The 17,872-nt window shown below is 39.5% G+C and overlaps 2 protein-coding genes across 6 annotated transcripts in view; one reads left to right on the forward strand and one right to left on the reverse strand.

The window, feature by feature from the left end:
- The window catches only part of LOC115450431, a 50,445-nt gene extending 42,361 nt beyond the window's left edge, over positions 1 to 8,084 (forward strand). Inside the window, exons 4-11 of one of the 2 annotated variants that reach the window (XM_037444915.1) lie at positions 39 to 134; positions 1,330 to 1,438; positions 2,258 to 2,391; positions 3,416 to 3,622; positions 4,881 to 5,021; positions 5,259 to 5,404; positions 6,177 to 6,365; positions 6,986 to 8,084. In XM_037444915.1, coding sequence (XP_037300812.1) covers positions 39 to 134; positions 1,330 to 1,438; positions 2,258 to 2,391; positions 3,416 to 3,622; positions 4,881 to 5,021; positions 5,259 to 5,404; positions 6,177 to 6,365; positions 6,986 to 7,057 — 1,094 coding nt within the window. In that variant the 3' untranslated portion in view covers positions 7,058 to 8,084. The remainder of the gene's footprint in view (positions 1 to 38; positions 135 to 1,329; positions 1,439 to 2,257; positions 2,392 to 3,415; positions 3,623 to 4,880; positions 5,022 to 5,258; positions 5,405 to 6,176; positions 6,366 to 6,985) is intronic. The other variant, XM_037444916.1, reaches the window with a different exon arrangement.
- Positions 8,085 to 8,255: 171 nt separating this feature from the next.
- The window catches only part of LOC115450434 (multidrug resistance-associated protein 4), a 36,229-nt gene continuing 26,612 nt past the window's right edge, over positions 8,256 to 17,872 (reverse strand). For all 4 annotated transcript variants that reach the window (XM_037444912.1, XM_037444913.1, XM_037444911.1 and 1 more), the window contains 18 exons: positions 17,013 to 17,220; positions 16,491 to 16,633; positions 16,194 to 16,346; positions 15,709 to 15,902; positions 15,389 to 15,595; positions 14,971 to 15,179; positions 14,590 to 14,756; positions 14,046 to 14,272; positions 13,694 to 13,844; positions 13,198 to 13,324; positions 12,798 to 12,901; positions 12,260 to 12,377; positions 11,702 to 11,941; positions 11,168 to 11,354; positions 10,799 to 10,971; positions 10,457 to 10,556; positions 10,032 to 10,172; positions 8,256 to 9,781 (listed from right to left, as the gene is read on the reverse strand). In XM_037444912.1, the coding sequence (XP_037300809.1) occupies positions 9,737 to 9,781; positions 10,032 to 10,172; positions 10,457 to 10,556; positions 10,799 to 10,971; positions 11,168 to 11,354; positions 11,702 to 11,941; positions 12,260 to 12,377; positions 12,798 to 12,901; positions 13,198 to 13,324; positions 13,694 to 13,844; positions 14,046 to 14,272; positions 14,590 to 14,756; positions 14,971 to 15,179; positions 15,389 to 15,595; positions 15,709 to 15,902; positions 16,194 to 16,346; positions 16,491 to 16,633; positions 17,013 to 17,220 (2,894 nt within the window). In that variant the 3' untranslated portion in view covers positions 8,256 to 9,736. The remainder of the gene's footprint in view (positions 9,782 to 10,031; positions 10,173 to 10,456; positions 10,557 to 10,798; positions 10,972 to 11,167; positions 11,355 to 11,701; positions 11,942 to 12,259; positions 12,378 to 12,797; positions 12,902 to 13,197; positions 13,325 to 13,693; positions 13,845 to 14,045; positions 14,273 to 14,589; positions 14,757 to 14,970; positions 15,180 to 15,388; positions 15,596 to 15,708; positions 15,903 to 16,193; positions 16,347 to 16,490; positions 16,634 to 17,012; positions 17,221 to 17,872) is intronic.

The following is a 17,872-nucleotide window of genomic DNA, read 5'->3' on the forward strand; positions in this document are numbered from 1 at the left end:
TTCAGAGAAAAATGTATTGCTAACAATTCGATTCACAGAAAAACCGACTGACGCTCCGAGAACAATGTTCATTTCAAAAGATCAGTGGGTGGAGGAGGGGGGTGACTTGCGCCTGTACTGCGAAGCGCTCATCGGTAAGTGTGCTGCTTACATGCTTAGTATTTATGTGAGCCTGTTACTCAAAGGATGCTCCTTGTCATAATGAGTGATTTAGACAAATTACTTGGCATCTCCGCAGTTATCGTGCATCGTGGAGCATCTTAAAAACTAAAGGAAAACTATCCCTTCGTTCCATATTTTTCTTTCAATTCAGCACATGTGTACATTCTTTTCTAGAGCTTAATTTACCACATTATTTGACGTGGCAATAGGCGCTATCCGCACCGCTCCATGTCAGGTATCCTTCCTATTCCCCCGTATATCTGTCTCGCTCGCTCGTTGCTGCTGACTCAAAACCGCCCGTGGTGCAGTTCGGGCGGCAAATTCGGGGCGCGGCCTCTAGGCGGTCTCTACGATAGTCTTAGTTTGCACTATTTATAATAGAATTTATAGTATAGATATAGGGTTAATTCCCTGTTTAGTGGCAGGTGATCACCGCATAGTTTTCCGTAGAGATAACGTAGTCTTGCCTATTATAAAATGTTCACCAATGTATAATCGGCCGCCGTAATTTCTCTGACGTATTATACAAAGTAAGCAACAATAATGTCATAGTGTGAAATATTTGGTTTAAAGTTGAGCCACATATCTGGAACATTCTGTATTGTAAATACAGTGTCACACGACAAATAGAGACGTTTTTATCGTGAATAGCAGTCATTCCGTTTCCTGCGTATGAGCCGTGTTTCGGAAGACGAACCGGCTAGTGAACATCCGATTAGTAACTGAAGACTGATCAGTGCCATTTCTAATTTGAATATTGCCGATTTTTAAGTTATTAAAATCATAATAATATTTTATGGTCATTTTTATTGGTAAAATGATTGTAAAATTTTAATTGTGGTCAACTGTATCTCTCCTCTAATACCCATATTTGTCATCAATCGTCATTGTCAATTAAGTGATTGACGTCATCATATATATATCCTCTTCGTGTTCTATAACTCGACGTTTGTTAAATATTATAACTAGTTGTCCGACCGCCTCAGTGTCTGCTGGCACCATAGTTTGCTAGCCAATGAGGTTCCCCGTCACATCATAGGGCGGAAAAAAGCTAAGCGAAAGAACCACGAGTGCACTAGTCCACCTTTGCCCACCCAATTGGGGATGAAGGTGAAAACTTATATTGCGGTTTATATTATCGATTCCCCTCATTAAACTTTTTTATAGGTCGATCGTATTTGGCGGACGCGCATAGTGATCTACGATGGAGAAAGGTGTGGTCCAATGGTACTGAAGGAGACCTACCGCGCACACAGACTGAAATTAAGACGTCACGGTAAGATTGCTTTCCTGGTTATACAATATGTATTCGTAGAGCCTCGTAATCACTAAGTATTATTTGATGCGCAGCAAGTAAAACGAATGCTTAAAGCGAGATGGCACATCAGTGTGCGGAGTTGCCAGGTAAGCTTGGGCCACGCGCGTCATTACGCAACATTACTCAGGTGTTAAACTGATTTATTTCTTTATACCAGTATTATGTATATTATACTACACACGCCTATATTCTACATAGTCCTGTCCTCCATTAGAATTCTCTATCTACCATGCTCAGTATTTAATTTTCACCGATCATGCGGTAATTTCCGAGTATAATTTATTAGAACCGATGATAGAATGTAATTCCAGTACAATGGTATCATATTCATGGAAACCTAAGAACTTGATCTTTGGTGGATTATCTATAGTGAAGGAAATAGAAAAATATAATTTATTTAAATATAAATACCGCTAGATATCTTAAAAATTTGTGATGTAACACCATTTAATGGATGTGGGCTGAAAATTATAAAATTCAAGAAAATTAATTCATTGCATAAGCAGAGTAGCAAATGGGTGACAAAAATGTTTCAGAGGTTTAGATATATATGATACGTCAACTGATGATAGGTTAATTCCTCGATTCCAAATAATTGGGATGTCTTTAAGGAAGAGAATACGAATTTGTAAAGGGTGTTTGGACCTTGAACAACATCGCTCACCACACAAAACTCGACAGTAAACTGACATTTTTCGTTTGTGTTACTAACGCAATCAACAGAAACTGAATACGTACAGGGAAGTATTAGGCATATATTGTGTATTGTGTGCGCAGGGAGGACGTGGCGGACATCATCGGCTCGTATCTGCAGGTGGCGCACGTGTCGGCGCAGGACTACGGCACGTACGTGTGTCTGGTGCACAGCAACGACGTCGTCTCGCGCAGCTACGTCACCGTACACTACAGATGTGAGATTACATACGTCATATTTCACGTAATTTTTAAATTTACACGCTTCATATCAATTTTGCTTTTTATACTGCTTAGTTACAAGCAATTTACTTTTATAACCCATCGTTTGGTATAATTCAGTATAAGTAATTAGGATGTCTTGAGTTGATTAAATTGATCAAACCCAATATCTTGTCGTGACCATCAATCATATAATATTAGTCGTTAATTGTGGTGAAATACAATAAAAAGGAGAACGGTTACGTCACCACGCAGTATATACAAGGTTAATCAAAATTCTTGTAGGATTACGATAGCTTTGTTGTTATACGAAATGATAAAAGTATGAATGTGCGGATAGAGACCAACTTCTCGGTTGTTGAGTCACCTCTAACTAGTTTCGCTGTAATCGATCTTGCGGCATGAAGTAGGTGTGTTATTTTTTTTTGTTTTGTCTATTTAAAACAAGAAATAATCGATTGAACTTAATCTCTTCATCAAATCAATCAATTATTAATTATTCGGTATATTAAAAATACCTCATGTTTTGATGTTGAACGGTTTATTCATTATCCGTTGTGTTCTTGTGGGAAATTTCGTAAATATGATAAGGTCATGTTTAATTGGTAAACTCGTTAACTGTTACTTATTCGTATATATAATTGGATTTATGAACTTTAAAGTGAAATAATATCAAGGCAATAAAATTGAGTATTTTTGTTTTTACTTATTACATGTGGGTATATATTCTATATGTCGTTTATTGCCAGGCCAGAAATATTGTTTTGTATCTTAGTTTAGGTACTAATAATAATTACCATTAGAATAGTGTTATTGTTTTTGAAGTAAAACACTAATAAGGAAATAAAAATTTTGTTAAATTTTCATTTGCCTACCTATTAAATGTTATTATAGGTGGATGACATATCGGTAAAATAGATAACGAGGGAAAGAGGATGGAACAGGATACTTATTGTCCATAATTAAATAAGTTGTGTGAATAGTAAACCTTAAGAATCGGGGTACCAAATTGACATATAGTAATCGGTGCAGACGGCGCGCAGACGGGCCCGGGCGCGTGGTGCGGCGGCGCGGCGGTGCCGTGGCGCGCGCTGGCGCTGGGCGCGGCGGGCGGCGCGCTGCTGCTGCTGTCGGCGGCCGCGCTGCACCGCCGCTGCACGCCGCGCCTGCTGCTCGCCGCTCGCCACGCGCGCGCCCGCGCACACACCAACGCGCAACGAGCTAGAAGTGAGACTCCTTTGTGTTTACCATCTATCCTTTAGTACTTTATCGAATATATTTCAATTGAGCCCGGTGTTTGATGCATGTTCAGTGTATTCATCATTTATACTACCATAACATATAAGTGCAGTCTGGCACACAAGTAGCTGAACAAAATCAAAATTCCAAATCACCTTTAAACCTTTGTCTCCCTAGTCCCTACCAAAAAACGTTTTTCTTCACTAAAATAATCTTCAAGGGGTTGACTTTATTTTAGATTGGGATAAAATGAATATTTCGATGGAATATAATGTGTAGAACTGGTTTTAAATTGTGTATTTGTTTACCTGTTTTTGTGTCTAACTGTATATACACATAGATTATTGCAAGTCTGATCTTTCAATCAAAATCAAAGAAAACGCGTACTTTATCTTCTCATTATTGCTTTATTAGACATACTTGGCTAAAATGTGGATTCTTATTTTAGATACTTACTACTAAATTAACTTATTAATGGGGTTTATTTTCATATCAAACATATCCTAATTTCACAACAAACAACTTTAGAAATTAGGCGTGACTGATTCTTTAGAATAATATATATTATGTTATTTTGTTTCTACGCACACAAATACAGTATATTAATACGACTAATGCTTTTACATATTATGGGCCCTGCGTAACTACGTTTTTATCGTCATCGATGCAATGGACAGCAGCGTACAGGTGTAGCGAATGCCAATACCTGAGCACACGTACACAATGCATATAAAAACATAAACGATGTTAGATGCACCTTATTGAATACATATTTTTCTTCAATTCTCTTTAAAATCATTTATTTCTGTACTAAGTGTTTTTTGTTGTAAAAACTAAGCACGATTAACCGTTCTACGATATAGAATTTACGAGGCAAGGTCAGAAGTTAGTGGAATGGAAGGAATAGTGAGAGACACGACTCATTACTATGGCATTATAGTTTTGTTATTGTGAATAAGGTTCAAAATGTTACCAGGGGCCTTATTCTCTATCCTGCACGTTATTTCGACAGTGCGTAACAAGCACGTAACACAACGTATCATGTTTAGGACTATAGAAATTTGGCTTACAGAATACCATTCCACGCACATTTCTCGAAGATAACATGACACGGCCGCGTTACGCGTTTACACTACCATACAGAATAAGGGCCCAGCTGTATAATAGCCGTTAGTCCGTTTGTCCGGCACGTGGATGTGGTCATTATAGTCAGCAGTGGTAATGCGGTCGCTGGGTGTCGTTGCAGTTCTAGAGAAGGAGTTCGACGTGCTGGTGTGCTGGACGGCGGTGGACGGCGAGCTGGTGCGCGGCGCGCTGCTGCCCACGCTCGCGCTCAAGTACAAGTACCGCGTGCACTCCGTGCCGCTCGCCACGCAGCCCGACACATGTAACTAGCCTTCCTGTTGCTGCCACTTAGACGTCCAAAACTGACACGTCTCGGTGCTTCAGTACCGTTCAATTGATTTCAAGTAACATTTGAATGTATTGCTTTTTGTGTGCACATTGAACAATTAGATTGCCATTCATCCGATGATTTAAACGCGGACATGATTCTTTTGTGATCATCTAGCTTGTTATTTTATATTGTGATAAAATGTGTTTAATTATTGTATTGCGTGCGCAGGGTACAGCGAGCTGCTGGGCGAGGCGTCGCGGTGCCGGTCGCTGGTGGCGGTGCTGTCGCCGGCGCAGTACTCGCCGCAGCAGCTGCTCACGGCGCTGCGACAGCTGCGGTCGCTGCCGCTGCCGCCCGTCGTCGTACTGCTGCAGGCAAGCACTCCGCTACACCACTCATTACACTCTACATCTGCCATACACGTCGGCGTAACGATAAATGTCGTCGATGAGTTGCCGATCGTTGAAGAAAAATGAAAACTGGAAGAGTTTATTAATTTTTCATGCGTCACTTGCGCTCTGGAATAGTTGTAACCGCAAGAAACGTGTCTAATTTTTTGCCTCGAATCGTGTAAAACAACTATACTAGCTTAAACCATCTGTGGTTAATCTAAAATAGTTTCATTACATACAAGTAACTAATTGCAACATTTTTTAAGTATAGATAACATAATATTTGAGATGCGTTGGCACTGAAGCTTGACCCCTCCGTTAGTCAGGCAGGTCAGAAAAGGGTCGTGCATTGGATCTTCCCACGCCACGGGAATAACACGCGGTGGCGATAAAAAGCCAATTAAGCTAAATTTTTTGTGTACACGATGAGTAAAGATATATCCTTGTTACTGTTTTTATTCTGCCCGAGTTAATTAATTATGCAGACCTAGTGTTTGTTTTGTTAATTAAAAATAACTAGTTTTATTTTATTATTTAAAGTTTCATTTACAGTAGGTTCATGTCTATTTTAATTATGTTGACAGCTCCACATGAGATCAGAATATGATTTAAAACTTTTGTACTCTATTTCTTTTTCCACGACTTGAGATGTATAAGAAATTATCTAAAGCATGGTGCGCGTAGCTTATTATTATAATTATAGATAATTTTAAACAGTATTATAAAAATAAACGATTGGAATGACGTATCGCAGGATCTGCCGAAACTGAAGCGCGAGGCGAAGGAGGGCGGCTCGACGCTCGTGCGCACCCTCCGCGGCACGCGCCTCGTGGCCTGGCGCCACGTGCACGAGCGCGCCTTCTGGACCGCGCTGCGCCTCGCGCTCCCGCTCCCGCCGCCGCCGCCGCCGCCCCCGCCCGTCGCACACGCGCACCACCACGGAGTCAGTCATAGTATATTGTTTACTGCAACGTAGGGTGATTGCATGTATTGCAAAGATATCAATGTCAAACATTCTTCTTTCAGTGTATACATTAATTTGGGACTGACTACATTGTCTAGTCCAATACGAGTGTCATGTATACATTAACATACATACATAACATCACGCATTTTATCCCCGAAGGGGTATGCAGAGGCGCAACTAGGGCACCCACTTTTCGCCAAGTATGTTCCGTCCCATGATGTGATAGGGGGCGAGCCCATCGCCATATCGTATGTATACATTATGCAGTACATTTTAGTCCAAATCTTGATGATTCTGCTTTTGTTGGGGACATTGCGGTTATTATCAAACAACAACCTACTATTTTATTCAATGATTGTAAAAATGTTGTTTATTTGACATTACAGCTGCAGTGTGAAAGCCCCTTAACCGCTATGACGGTTGTTTATAAGTCTGAAATGGCTCTGCTCAATACGTATTATTTCGAAATAGAAACGGATCGAGGAAAATTTACATAAAACATTGTTGGTTTTATAAAGAACTTGCGCTTCGTCCGATTAACTATACCAAGAAATTGACTAACCACAGACGATTAAAATACTTCATTACCATTTCAGGCCAAACCAAATCCGAATGAAGTGGACGACAACAAAAATTCCCGTTCGGGAAGTTTGACGGCGCTCGTGTAAACAGACGCTGCGGTGCGACGCCGAGTGACAGAACTCACGTGCGAGATGTGGGCAGCCCCAATGTGTATAGAACTAGTGATAATGAAGTGTTAGACACTGACGCGCCAGTATTGTGGACCGCGGAGGGACTCGCGCCGGGACGCGCCGGGATGCGCCGGGACGCCGGGACGCGCGAGTGCGGCCTGTTTGTATAAAGACTGTGAGTAGATATAGTTTAGCGTTAAAAGCAAATATCACATTATGATATTCTAGCATTTCGAATTTTCTTATACAGTTTTCAAAGATCTCAGTATCTTTTTTTCACTTTCCTACTACTTAAATGTTAATGTAACTATTAATTTCTCTTTGTGCCAAAGGGAAATTCTTTATCATGACAATTTACATAATAAGATGGTAGTATTATGGTTGTATTGGTATTTATTTATCTTAAGCAGTCTTGTTTCTTGTTTACTTCTTCTACTTAAAGTATTATGCGTTCGCGAAGAGCGAAATGTCACTCGATGTAAGTTTTTTTATGGTTTCCTGTCGTGCGCTTCGGAAATGTTTGTGGTCCGATATTGTATGGCATTTAGCATTAATGTATATTAAATATTTATCTCAATGGATGTGTCTGGGTGTAGGGGGGAGGGTGCTAGGAAGCGAGACGATTCAGGGTTCTGTGATAATTGAAGAGTGGATATTGTTACGAGAACGCACCAGTGCGCCGGCGACTGTACAAACATTATTTACCAAAACATATGCGCGAATGGGCACTGTTTAAATCGTTGGCGCACTGCTGCCTCTTCGAAAACTTATTTTTTTTACCTTTTAATACTAAACTTAGAATGTTGTTTTAGTGTTGATGTACATATATTATGAATCAAAATGTATGTTTGCAGCTGTTGTCAGCGTTAAGTTTAGTTTAATATGTGAGTAGTTAGTAATTTGAACTTTTTGTAGCATTATTACTCGTTACATTCCGCGGTTTATTGATTCTTTTAAGTTCATTTAAAATGATTGTGAAAAGGAATAAATTACTTACTTTAAATCACTGCCTTATTTATTTAATACTTTAAGAATAAACGAATTTCTAACATCCAAAAACTAAACCCTCCAACACATAAAATGCCAAGCAAACTGCAAGAAATTATTACTAACAAGGGTGCAATTAAAACACACAAATAAATACGATTTGGGAGAAACAATTAAAATTAAAATATATCATGCAATTGAAATCATTTATTTCTTTTGCAATAAATCAGATTCACAATTCGATGTCTACAGCATCATTCATTTAGATTATAATCAGCAAATCAATACGCACACATTAAAATAAACACACATCACTGAATAAAAGTACCACAAAAAACAAACGATCAATGCATGCACTCACAGTGCAAAGTAACTATGCCACTCAGATATGATTTAGAATTATGGTAACTATACTAAATAGACAACATTGTATACAATCAACATTAAATTGTCTAAGAATTAAGTACTGTAAACTAGCACCTTGTACAAGTATATATAAAACACTACGCTTGGACCTCTCACGTAATGTTAGTAATGATAGGGCCGTCTGTAAAGTACTTGAGCCGAAAAATGTCTGTTTTACCAGCTTCAATTTAAAATTAACGGCTTAATTAATTAACAAACTTTAAAAATCGTATGAAATTGACCGTCGTGTATATGCGTATCCAGCCATATTTCGACGTTACACATAATAAAATTTAATAAAAAATATATATATAAATTAATTGCAGTAAAAGGAAAATTGAGTGTATATCACCAGTTTGTAGACGGCCCTACACCTATGATTGTTAAAAATTTATAAGTACATTATAAATTCGAGTATCATTTGGTTTCGTAATCAGAGATAATGTTAAATTTAAGTCACTTCAACAATTTACGAGTCTAATGAAGATCTCACTTATCATCTCACATGGGATACATTCACAACTATAACCTACTTAAATACAAAAATAACTAATACATTTATTTTGTGACATCGCCCTTCGACAATTATAAATTATACATGTATATATTTCAAAAATAAAAATTGGGTACGGCGACTGTAAAAATAAATTAGTAAAAATATCACAAATCGTTTTTAAACCACGCAATAGCTGCAAACTTAGATATCATAGTTTGTTTGTAAATCCTAACGTCCAAAACGAATAACTAAATCAGATCATCATTATTTACATTAAAACAGATAATCCATAAAGAATAATCTTGTTTTTAATATAGTATGGCTATTGTCTAGTGCTGGAATTTGTTAATGATGCTTTACATAATGGACTCGAATTGTTAGCCTCTGGTGGCTTTTAAATTTCACTATTTTTCTTCAAGGTTTATTTTAACGCAACTATTGCTAGAAAATAGGAAATAGTTCAGAATACGAGGAGTGTTCTAGGGACGCGACAGACATTAATATGCCCGTTGGTATCGCTGTTCGGTATACAGTGGGATATTAGAAATATCAAATAGCACATTAACTCATTACAGCACTTTGAACAGACGGAGATTAAATAGTCAATACCCAAGATCACTTAACAGGCAAAAGCGCCGTAATCGTGATGTCTATACGTATATCATTAGTATACTGCAGATGATCTAAATATCCCAGACCCATTGTACACACAACAATAGGAACAATAACTTCATTATAATTACAAATTAATCTTAAATCCATTTATATCAATCGGACGTCCCCGTGCTCTCAGATTGCTTTTTCTCGTACGCCTGAAATATAATTCACTTATGAGAATTTACATAATATCATACTATTTGGTAATATGACAAGTGTGAAGATAATGGACATGTAATTACTGTAATTGAAGCCACAGTTTAAGCAGAAGGGACAGAGTGTGATTGCAGTTTTTATTGATGAATTACTCAACATTTGTGCACAGATTTTAATACTTTTTTAAAATTCATTGTTTAAAGGTAATACAAATTGAACATTTCTAAATGAATTAATATTGGTACGTGCCTGTTGCGCGACCCTGGTGAGCGTGTCGGCCATGGAGCGTCCCGTCTGCTCCACCATGCCTCGGAGCACGCCGCTCTCCTTTTGCAGCAGGTTGTGCGGATGGTCGAACTCCACCATTTGTCCCGCGTCCATCACCAACACCTGGACAGAGATTTGTGGAAAACTTCTGTTATACATTGACGAGTTGTATGTTTTTTTTACACAATTTGTGTATTATACTAGTTAAACAATTTTCAATAAATATTATTTTTGTTCTGCGAAGTTTTACACTATACACAAGCACCATGACATAGAGATAACAAAGCAATATTTTTTTCGGTATGAGTTCCAACATAAAGACACTCTTAACTTTCTATTGTTAGTATATCACATATCGAGACTGACCAAGCATATTCAAAAAGTGATGGTATTAATAAATTGTCTACCTTATCCGAATCCATAACCGTATGAAGACGGTGGGCGATGGTGAGCACGGTGCAATCGGCGAATTTATTTCTAATTGTTGTTTGAATGAGAGCATCAGTTCTGTAATAAACAAAATATGTAAGTAGTCAATAACAAAATTATTATGAAAACTAGTTTTTTCTCGACTTCTACCGTATATAGATTTTTTTTGGGTTAGAGTTTAATACCTTCATAATTTATAGGCTACTTTGTCTAAAATATTACTTTGAAGAACATATTTAGAATTTGAAGCTAAAATATTATGGTTGAATGATAATAGTACTACATCTAATATGAAGTATAAAGTGTGTGTGTGTGCGTACTGCGGGTCGACGTTGGCGGTGGCCTCGTCGAGCACGAGCAGGCGGTTGCGGCGCACGATGGCGCGCGCGAGGCACACGAGCTGGCGCTGGCCCACGGAGAAGTTGCCGCCGCCCTCCGACATGCGCGAGTTCAGCCCCGCCGGCAGCTCCAGCATCGCCTCCTTCAGCTCCACCTGCAATACACACTCACGTGTCAGCATCACTCACCGACTAACATAAATGCTCGCAGATTAAAACCGTATTCAATGAAAGTTAGGTAAAAAAAAATACAAAAACCTATTTTAAATATCTGAATCAGTTCTTTCGTAAAATATTCCTGTTAGGTCACTAAAAAAGAAGTTATTAGGAAACAATAAAAAAGTAAATGACCTCTTCCAACGCCCTCCAGAGCACTTGGTCCGGGTACTCGTCGAACGGATCGAGGTTGTGTCGCATGGTGCCAGAGAACAGAACCGGCTCTTGTGGTATGATGGAGATCTGACTGCGCAGCTCGTGCAGGCCCATTGTCGACGTCTCGCGCCCGTCAATTATAATCTTGCCCTCGATTTTGGCTAGCCTGGAGACATTACGAGATATTGTTAGTACGTTAATGAAAATAGATTCCGAGTAACGTAGTCTTGAGCGCACAGCGTCTAGTTTAACAGACGCTTCACATCCACGGCGCCACAAAAACAGAAAAAATATGTTACATGGAGAAATTCCTAATCCCATTAAAATAAGTCACAAAGACTAAATTTTTGTTCTGGTTCTGTTAAAAAAATATATAATATGTTCCACTGCTGTGCACAGGTTTCCTTATAGCTAAAAAGGGGTTAGATCTCAGTTCGCCACTCTAGCCTAGTGGAAATTGGTAGGGCTTCGCATACCTTCGAAATTATTAAAACAATTGCAACAAAATGTTACCTAAATAAGGCATTGATGAGCGACGACTTGCCAGCGCCGGTCCTGCCGACGATGCCCACTTTCTCCTTGGGCTGTATGACTAGCGAGAGGTCTTTTAACACTGGCGGCTCGCCGGGTGTGTAGTACAGAAACACGTTCTGGAACTCCACCTTTCCCGCCTCGGGCCAAGATGGCGGCGGCTTCTTGTTGCCTTCAGATTGTAGCGGAGGCTCGGATTCTATGTTTGAATATTCTTCTATTCTGAAAGACAACATTCAAGAAAATTAAATGGTAACGTTACTAACGAATAATAAATTGAGTGGAACATTAATAAAATTTTGTAATTTTTTTTTTCGTTGCTATTTTGTTTTTATCGTTCAGACGTATCATGTGGGTTGTGGGTAGTACAAAATAGTCAACACTTACTTAAAGATGCCTAATAATATTCAAAACAACCCGACATCTGATTAAAAATAACACTGAACACCTGTAGTATTGATTGTAAACCATAACAATTACTAAATATGTTTATGTCGATTGACTTACATAACATTTAGAAATTGGTGAGTATGTCCTTACCTTTCGACACTGGTCATCTGATTCTCTAGTTCAGTGGACTGTCGCATGCCCCATTGGAACATGCCCGTGAGCCCCATGGCTTGCGTTATAGCTAGACCCACATTACCCCCATGCTCCGCTGAAATGGAAAGGTATTTCACACTGAAAATCAAATTACTGGGAAAAAAGTAGTATGGTAATTCTGTAGAATCAAAAAAAATACTAAATAAGAATTGTCAAACATTATCATTCTGGATAGTCACTACCATCTAGGCTGATATAAATGCTTTTCAGTATTTATATTTATAGCCTCACCAGAAAAATAAAAAATAGCTGTGGGGCGACATTTTGTATTTTTCTTTTAAAGTTAACATTGTCACTACAAAAGTTGTAAGTTTCATTTTCCTGGCTATAAAACTATTTTTTTGTATATAACCAATAGAATATTCTTGTTGCCACAGGTTTCAACTTCAGCGGGAGTTATAGTTACCTTTAAATATATTGCTTAATATATTGATCTTATATTACTATTATTGTGTCTAATGACATTTATAATTACCATTGCCAAAAACGAGGAAGCTCATCGTCACCACTGCAATGTACACGACGCAAACGAGATCCAACCAAAAGCCAAACGCGCGGGAACTCGCAATGAATAAGTACCTACGACATGACAAATATATTTTTAATATTTGGATGACATATAATTAAAATAAAATAAAACAAATATAAAACAGGAAATTAATAAAAAAATCCTTTATATTGTTAAGGTAGGGATAACTCAGGAATGTGTCAACATTTTGAGACATTCAAATGGGTTAGACTAAAAGCATTTTCCAATGAAAATTTACAATCGCGGAAAAGGGCCAATCTGATTTTTTTCATGCTTACAATTTATGTTTTACAAATTGGTTAGTTTATTTTTGGGGTTGGCTGTAGATTAAGCTGTAAGTGTTTACCAAGCAGAGCTGTGCAGGTCCTGGTGGTTGTCGAACTCCCGTATGAGAGCCTCCTGCGCGCCGAACGCGCGGATGGTGGTGATGCCCTGCAGCGACGCGTTCAGATGAGAGAACACCGGGCTGCGAGCTGCGGACCAATGCTCAATGTAATATTGATTATGTTTATAAAAAGTTGCCTTATTAAACCTTATCAAAATTCATTATAGGTCATCAGTGCCTCGTCTCGAAACCATATGTCATAAACAAAAAGCTAATTTATACATTCATTGATAGGGCATTTATTGGCAAGATGGAATATATAAAAAAAAAAAACATGTAATAAAAATAAATTCTTCATTTTAAAAAAGCCGTAAAGCCGATAAACTCTTTCGAATATATTGATTAAAAAAAAACAATAAATATTTTTTTAAAACTAATTATTAAAACAAATAAAATAATAATAATAAATGTAAGGGTAAAACCACATGGTGCCTGTGCGGCGTGATAGATAACTCACTCACACCCTCGAGGCGCTTGATACTCCTGGACGAGGACAGGTAGAAGATCCGCAGCCCGTAGAACACCGCGCCGATCGCCACCGTCGGCACCAGCAGCCAGTAGTTCACCACCGCCACCACCACCACAATACCGATTAGGGATAAGCCAATCTACAATTGACAAACATACACTTTAGTTATTATTCGGCAAAAGTAATTTACTTAGTGTAGAAACTTACCATCTACTTTATCAAATATATGTATTACGCGATGCCGATTTGTACTGCTATGTCGTTCACAAGATCAAACCACTTCCGCAATAAAAAAAAATCATTACTGTTATGTTTAAAAAAGACGGGAAACTTATCCTACCTGCAAAACATCGAGCAGCGCAGAGGGCAGCACTTCATCAACGGCGCCCATATCTTTGGAGAACCTGTTGAGGATCCTGCCCGAGGGGTTGACGTGGAAGAAGCGCATGGGTGCGCGGGTGATAGACGCGAACATATTATTGTGCAGCCGCGTCGACGCGCGCATCGCCATCGAGAAGAACATGAAGGAGCGCAGCAGTGAGATCACCACCAGTGCGATCACCATGCCTGCAATAAATTACATTTCATGATAGAAATAATATTAAACTTCAAAATTATAGGTATACGGTCTTGTCTTATGTCAATATATTTAAGACCTACTTAATAAAATATTTTACATAATTGATAAAAATAAATGTAACTATTTTTTATAGAGAAAGAAGAGTATAACAATAAATAAGAAGATAGTATTGGAAGTAAATATTACGGTCAATAATTTAACTGGTTTGCCTTCCCAATAAGTTGTAAGCGTGATATTTAATTATAAAAATGGGTCGACACAATAAAGGCAGAGAGTGCCAGTTTGTTCGTGTAATAAAACTCACCGCTATAAATATAGATGCAATCGTATCTGGTGATGCCCACATTATCGAAGGAAGCGTTGTCGATGAGCTCGCTCGTGACGTTGTTCGCGAACGCAAACGGGCCCGTCACGTTGCCTTCATCTAGTGTTCGCGTCACTTCTATTGGATGCGCCTCTTCTAAATTCACCCTGCCGATAAAATAATAAATGAAAAATGAGTTATAAAGATAACATTAGCATTTTTTAAAATAAACTTTTCTTTAATGCTTTATAAAGTAAAATATTACCTTCAATTTGAATTCATATTTGTTTTATACTATGTGAAGATAAAAGCTGTCGCGAGATTTACTTTTATCAAGATAAATTTACATTAAAAAAAAAAATAATGAAAAAGCGCGTTTACCAGAAGCCGGTCCACCAGTCGGATGCGGAGCCAAGGAGTTGTGCGAGTGTGGCGACGAACAGCATAAGCGCGACGAGCAGCGGGTGTCCACTCGCGCGCAGGTACGCGCCGTACACGCGCCCCGACACCGCGCCCGCCGACCGAAGCTCCGCCTCCGACCGTGGGCCCTCCGGTGGTGCCGTTGCCGTCAGGTTGTCCACAGAACTCACCTGCATACCACCGCACACAGGGTCAAAAATTATGGTATTACTTACTGATGGTCACACCAAAGTTTTAAACGATAAACAACCGATTTTGAAGTTTTAACAAATTATCAAAGTGAACAGGTGTAACTAAAAATAAAATTTAATTAGAATCACGGAACATCAACGGTGAAAAGAAACCAACAAGTATCAACCGAAAGTGAATAATAACTTACAGAATGTATGCTCATTTGTCTCTTGCGGAAGCTGCCTTGCAGTACGAGTTCGTCCGTGTCGTTGCTGACGGGCGTGTCGGGCGGCGCTTTCTCTTCCTTCTCCTCCTCCTCGTCGCGCGCCAGCAACGTCGCGAAGTCGAGCCCCGACGCACTCAACGTGTCGAAATTACCCGCCGCTGCTATCGCGCCGTTCTTCAAAATTATTATCTGAGGATAGGAAATATTAGTGTTATGTATATCTGGATGCGATTGCGCGAATGATTTAAAGTGATTCATACAAGAGATTATTTTTGGTGCCAATTGTCGAAAGTAACAGTCACCTGATCGACATCCCTGAGGAACTGTAGCTGGTGTGTGACGAGTATTCTCGTCGTGTTGCGGAGATAGCCAACGACGCAGGACTCGAATAGGTGGCGGCCGACGTGCGCGTCCACGGCCGACAGCGGGTCGTCCAGCAGGTAGATGTCTGCGCGCTTGTACACCGCGCGGGCGAGAGATATGCGCGCGCGCTGACCTGCCAGAATAAATATTATGTTTAAGCATTAAAAACATATTTTAAACATTATCTTATTTAATTACGACATTAATATTATATCCAATATCTTGAATTTACAATTACAATAATAAATTTAAAGAAATTGCTATTAACGCTGACAAGTGTCTATAGATAATCAAACATACATAATATTGAAAGCGCTTATTTCAGAAGTTATAATGTATCGTAACAATTATTATAAAAAATTAAGACATAAAAGAACAGCATAACGAACAGAACCTGCTAGTACCAAATAATATATGTATATACCTCCACTAAGGCTGACTCCCCTCTCGCCCACAATGGTCTTGTCTCCGTGCGGGAACAGCGAGAAGTCCCGATCTAGCGCGCATCGACGGACCACCGCATTGTATCGCGGTCGGTCCATCGCTTGCCCAAACAGTATGTTCTGTCTTACACTCCCTGAAAAAGAAGGATAGATAGTTGTCAAAAAAGACAAAACTACAATACCTCCATTCAGGTCCATAAGTTACAATGGCAATTATATTGTAAACTATGATGTAAGCAAATGTTGTAAACAAATCTTCTGTAGTATTATGGATGTACCAGCAAACAGCCAAGGTTCCTGGCTGGCGTAGGAGACGGTGCCGCCGACGTGCACGCTGCCCGACAGCAGCGGCAGCTCGCGCAGCAGCACGTGCAGCAGGGAAGACTTGCCGGCGCCCACTGGACCTATCACTGCTATTAATCTGAAAAAGGTGTTAAAAGTTAAAGAGGCCAAGTCTAATTAAACAATTATTTTAACTGACATCTTTGAAATATGGCAATGCTATTTATGATAAAATACTAATAAATTAAAACTGGTGGTATAAAGGGTCCTCTGAGCCGTGGAGTTGGTAATCTACGAGGAATCAAAATACAAGATGAGAGAATATGCCTATTTCTAATCCATGTCGAGGAACGCTCACCAACTAGAGTTGTATCGCAAGATGGTTATCTAAATTAGGACTGGTGCATACATACTGTATCCCGGACGTGACTAGCCGAATAGAGCCGTTGTGACAAGTTTTCAGTATGTGAACATAATCGATTTGAACAAAAACTATAGAATTGGTTTGAATAACTAACTTGCCAGGCTTTATGGTGAGCGAGAGGTCGGTGAGCGTGTTCTCCGGGTGCGCGGCGACCCACTTGGCGGTGGCGTGCTTGAGGCGCACGCCGCGCGCGTCCTGCTCTACTCGTGCGGCGAGCTCCCGCTGCTCCTCCTCGCCCGCCTCGCCCGCCTCGCCCGCCTCGCCCGCCTCGCTCGACTCGAGCGGCGCCAGGCTCGCCGCACCTGCAATATGTGACGTGGAAACAGTCCAAGAACCATGGTATTGTATACTTCTGCTACCATATACCAACAGGCAAGATTAGCAAAAAGTGTCATCATAGAATCGTAGGGATCCTTCCTAGAAGCTGTGTGTAGCGTCTACTAAGCTGTATATAAACAATATAGTCATATAGTATAGTCATAGTGAATGTATACACACTCTTTCGCTTTTTATCTCCAAAGGGGTAGGCAGAGGCCCGACTGACATACCCACTTCTTTTCGCCGTGCGTATTCCGTCCCATGGTGTGATAGGGAGCGACCCTTTCGCCATATCGCGCACAAATTCCAGACTCCGAAACCCAATATTACTTTGCCCGATCTTGGGATCGAACCCGAGACCTCAGCACTGCAGTATCAGTAATATAATACCGAGTTAGTCATGGGGACGAATGATTATTGAAATATACAAACATTTCATTTGGTATATCGTTTGTCAATCGCGTACTGGACTCTCAGGTCAGACGCACTATTAGTGTGACTAATTATCGCAAACCACACTTGAGTTTCCCGAGATTAGAGGCAGTCTATGAGTTATATAGACGAAACTAACTTCTATAACAATTTATTGCACTCCACGATTAATTTTAACAAAACATGTAATGTTTCAAAAATAAA

This window comes from Manduca sexta, chromosome 28 (genome assembly GCF_014839805.1).
Source record: "Manduca sexta isolate Smith_Timp_Sample1 chromosome 28, JHU_Msex_v1.0, whole genome shotgun sequence".
In the NCBI taxonomy this organism is placed as follows: domain Eukaryota; kingdom Metazoa; phylum Arthropoda; class Insecta; order Lepidoptera; family Sphingidae; genus Manduca; species Manduca sexta.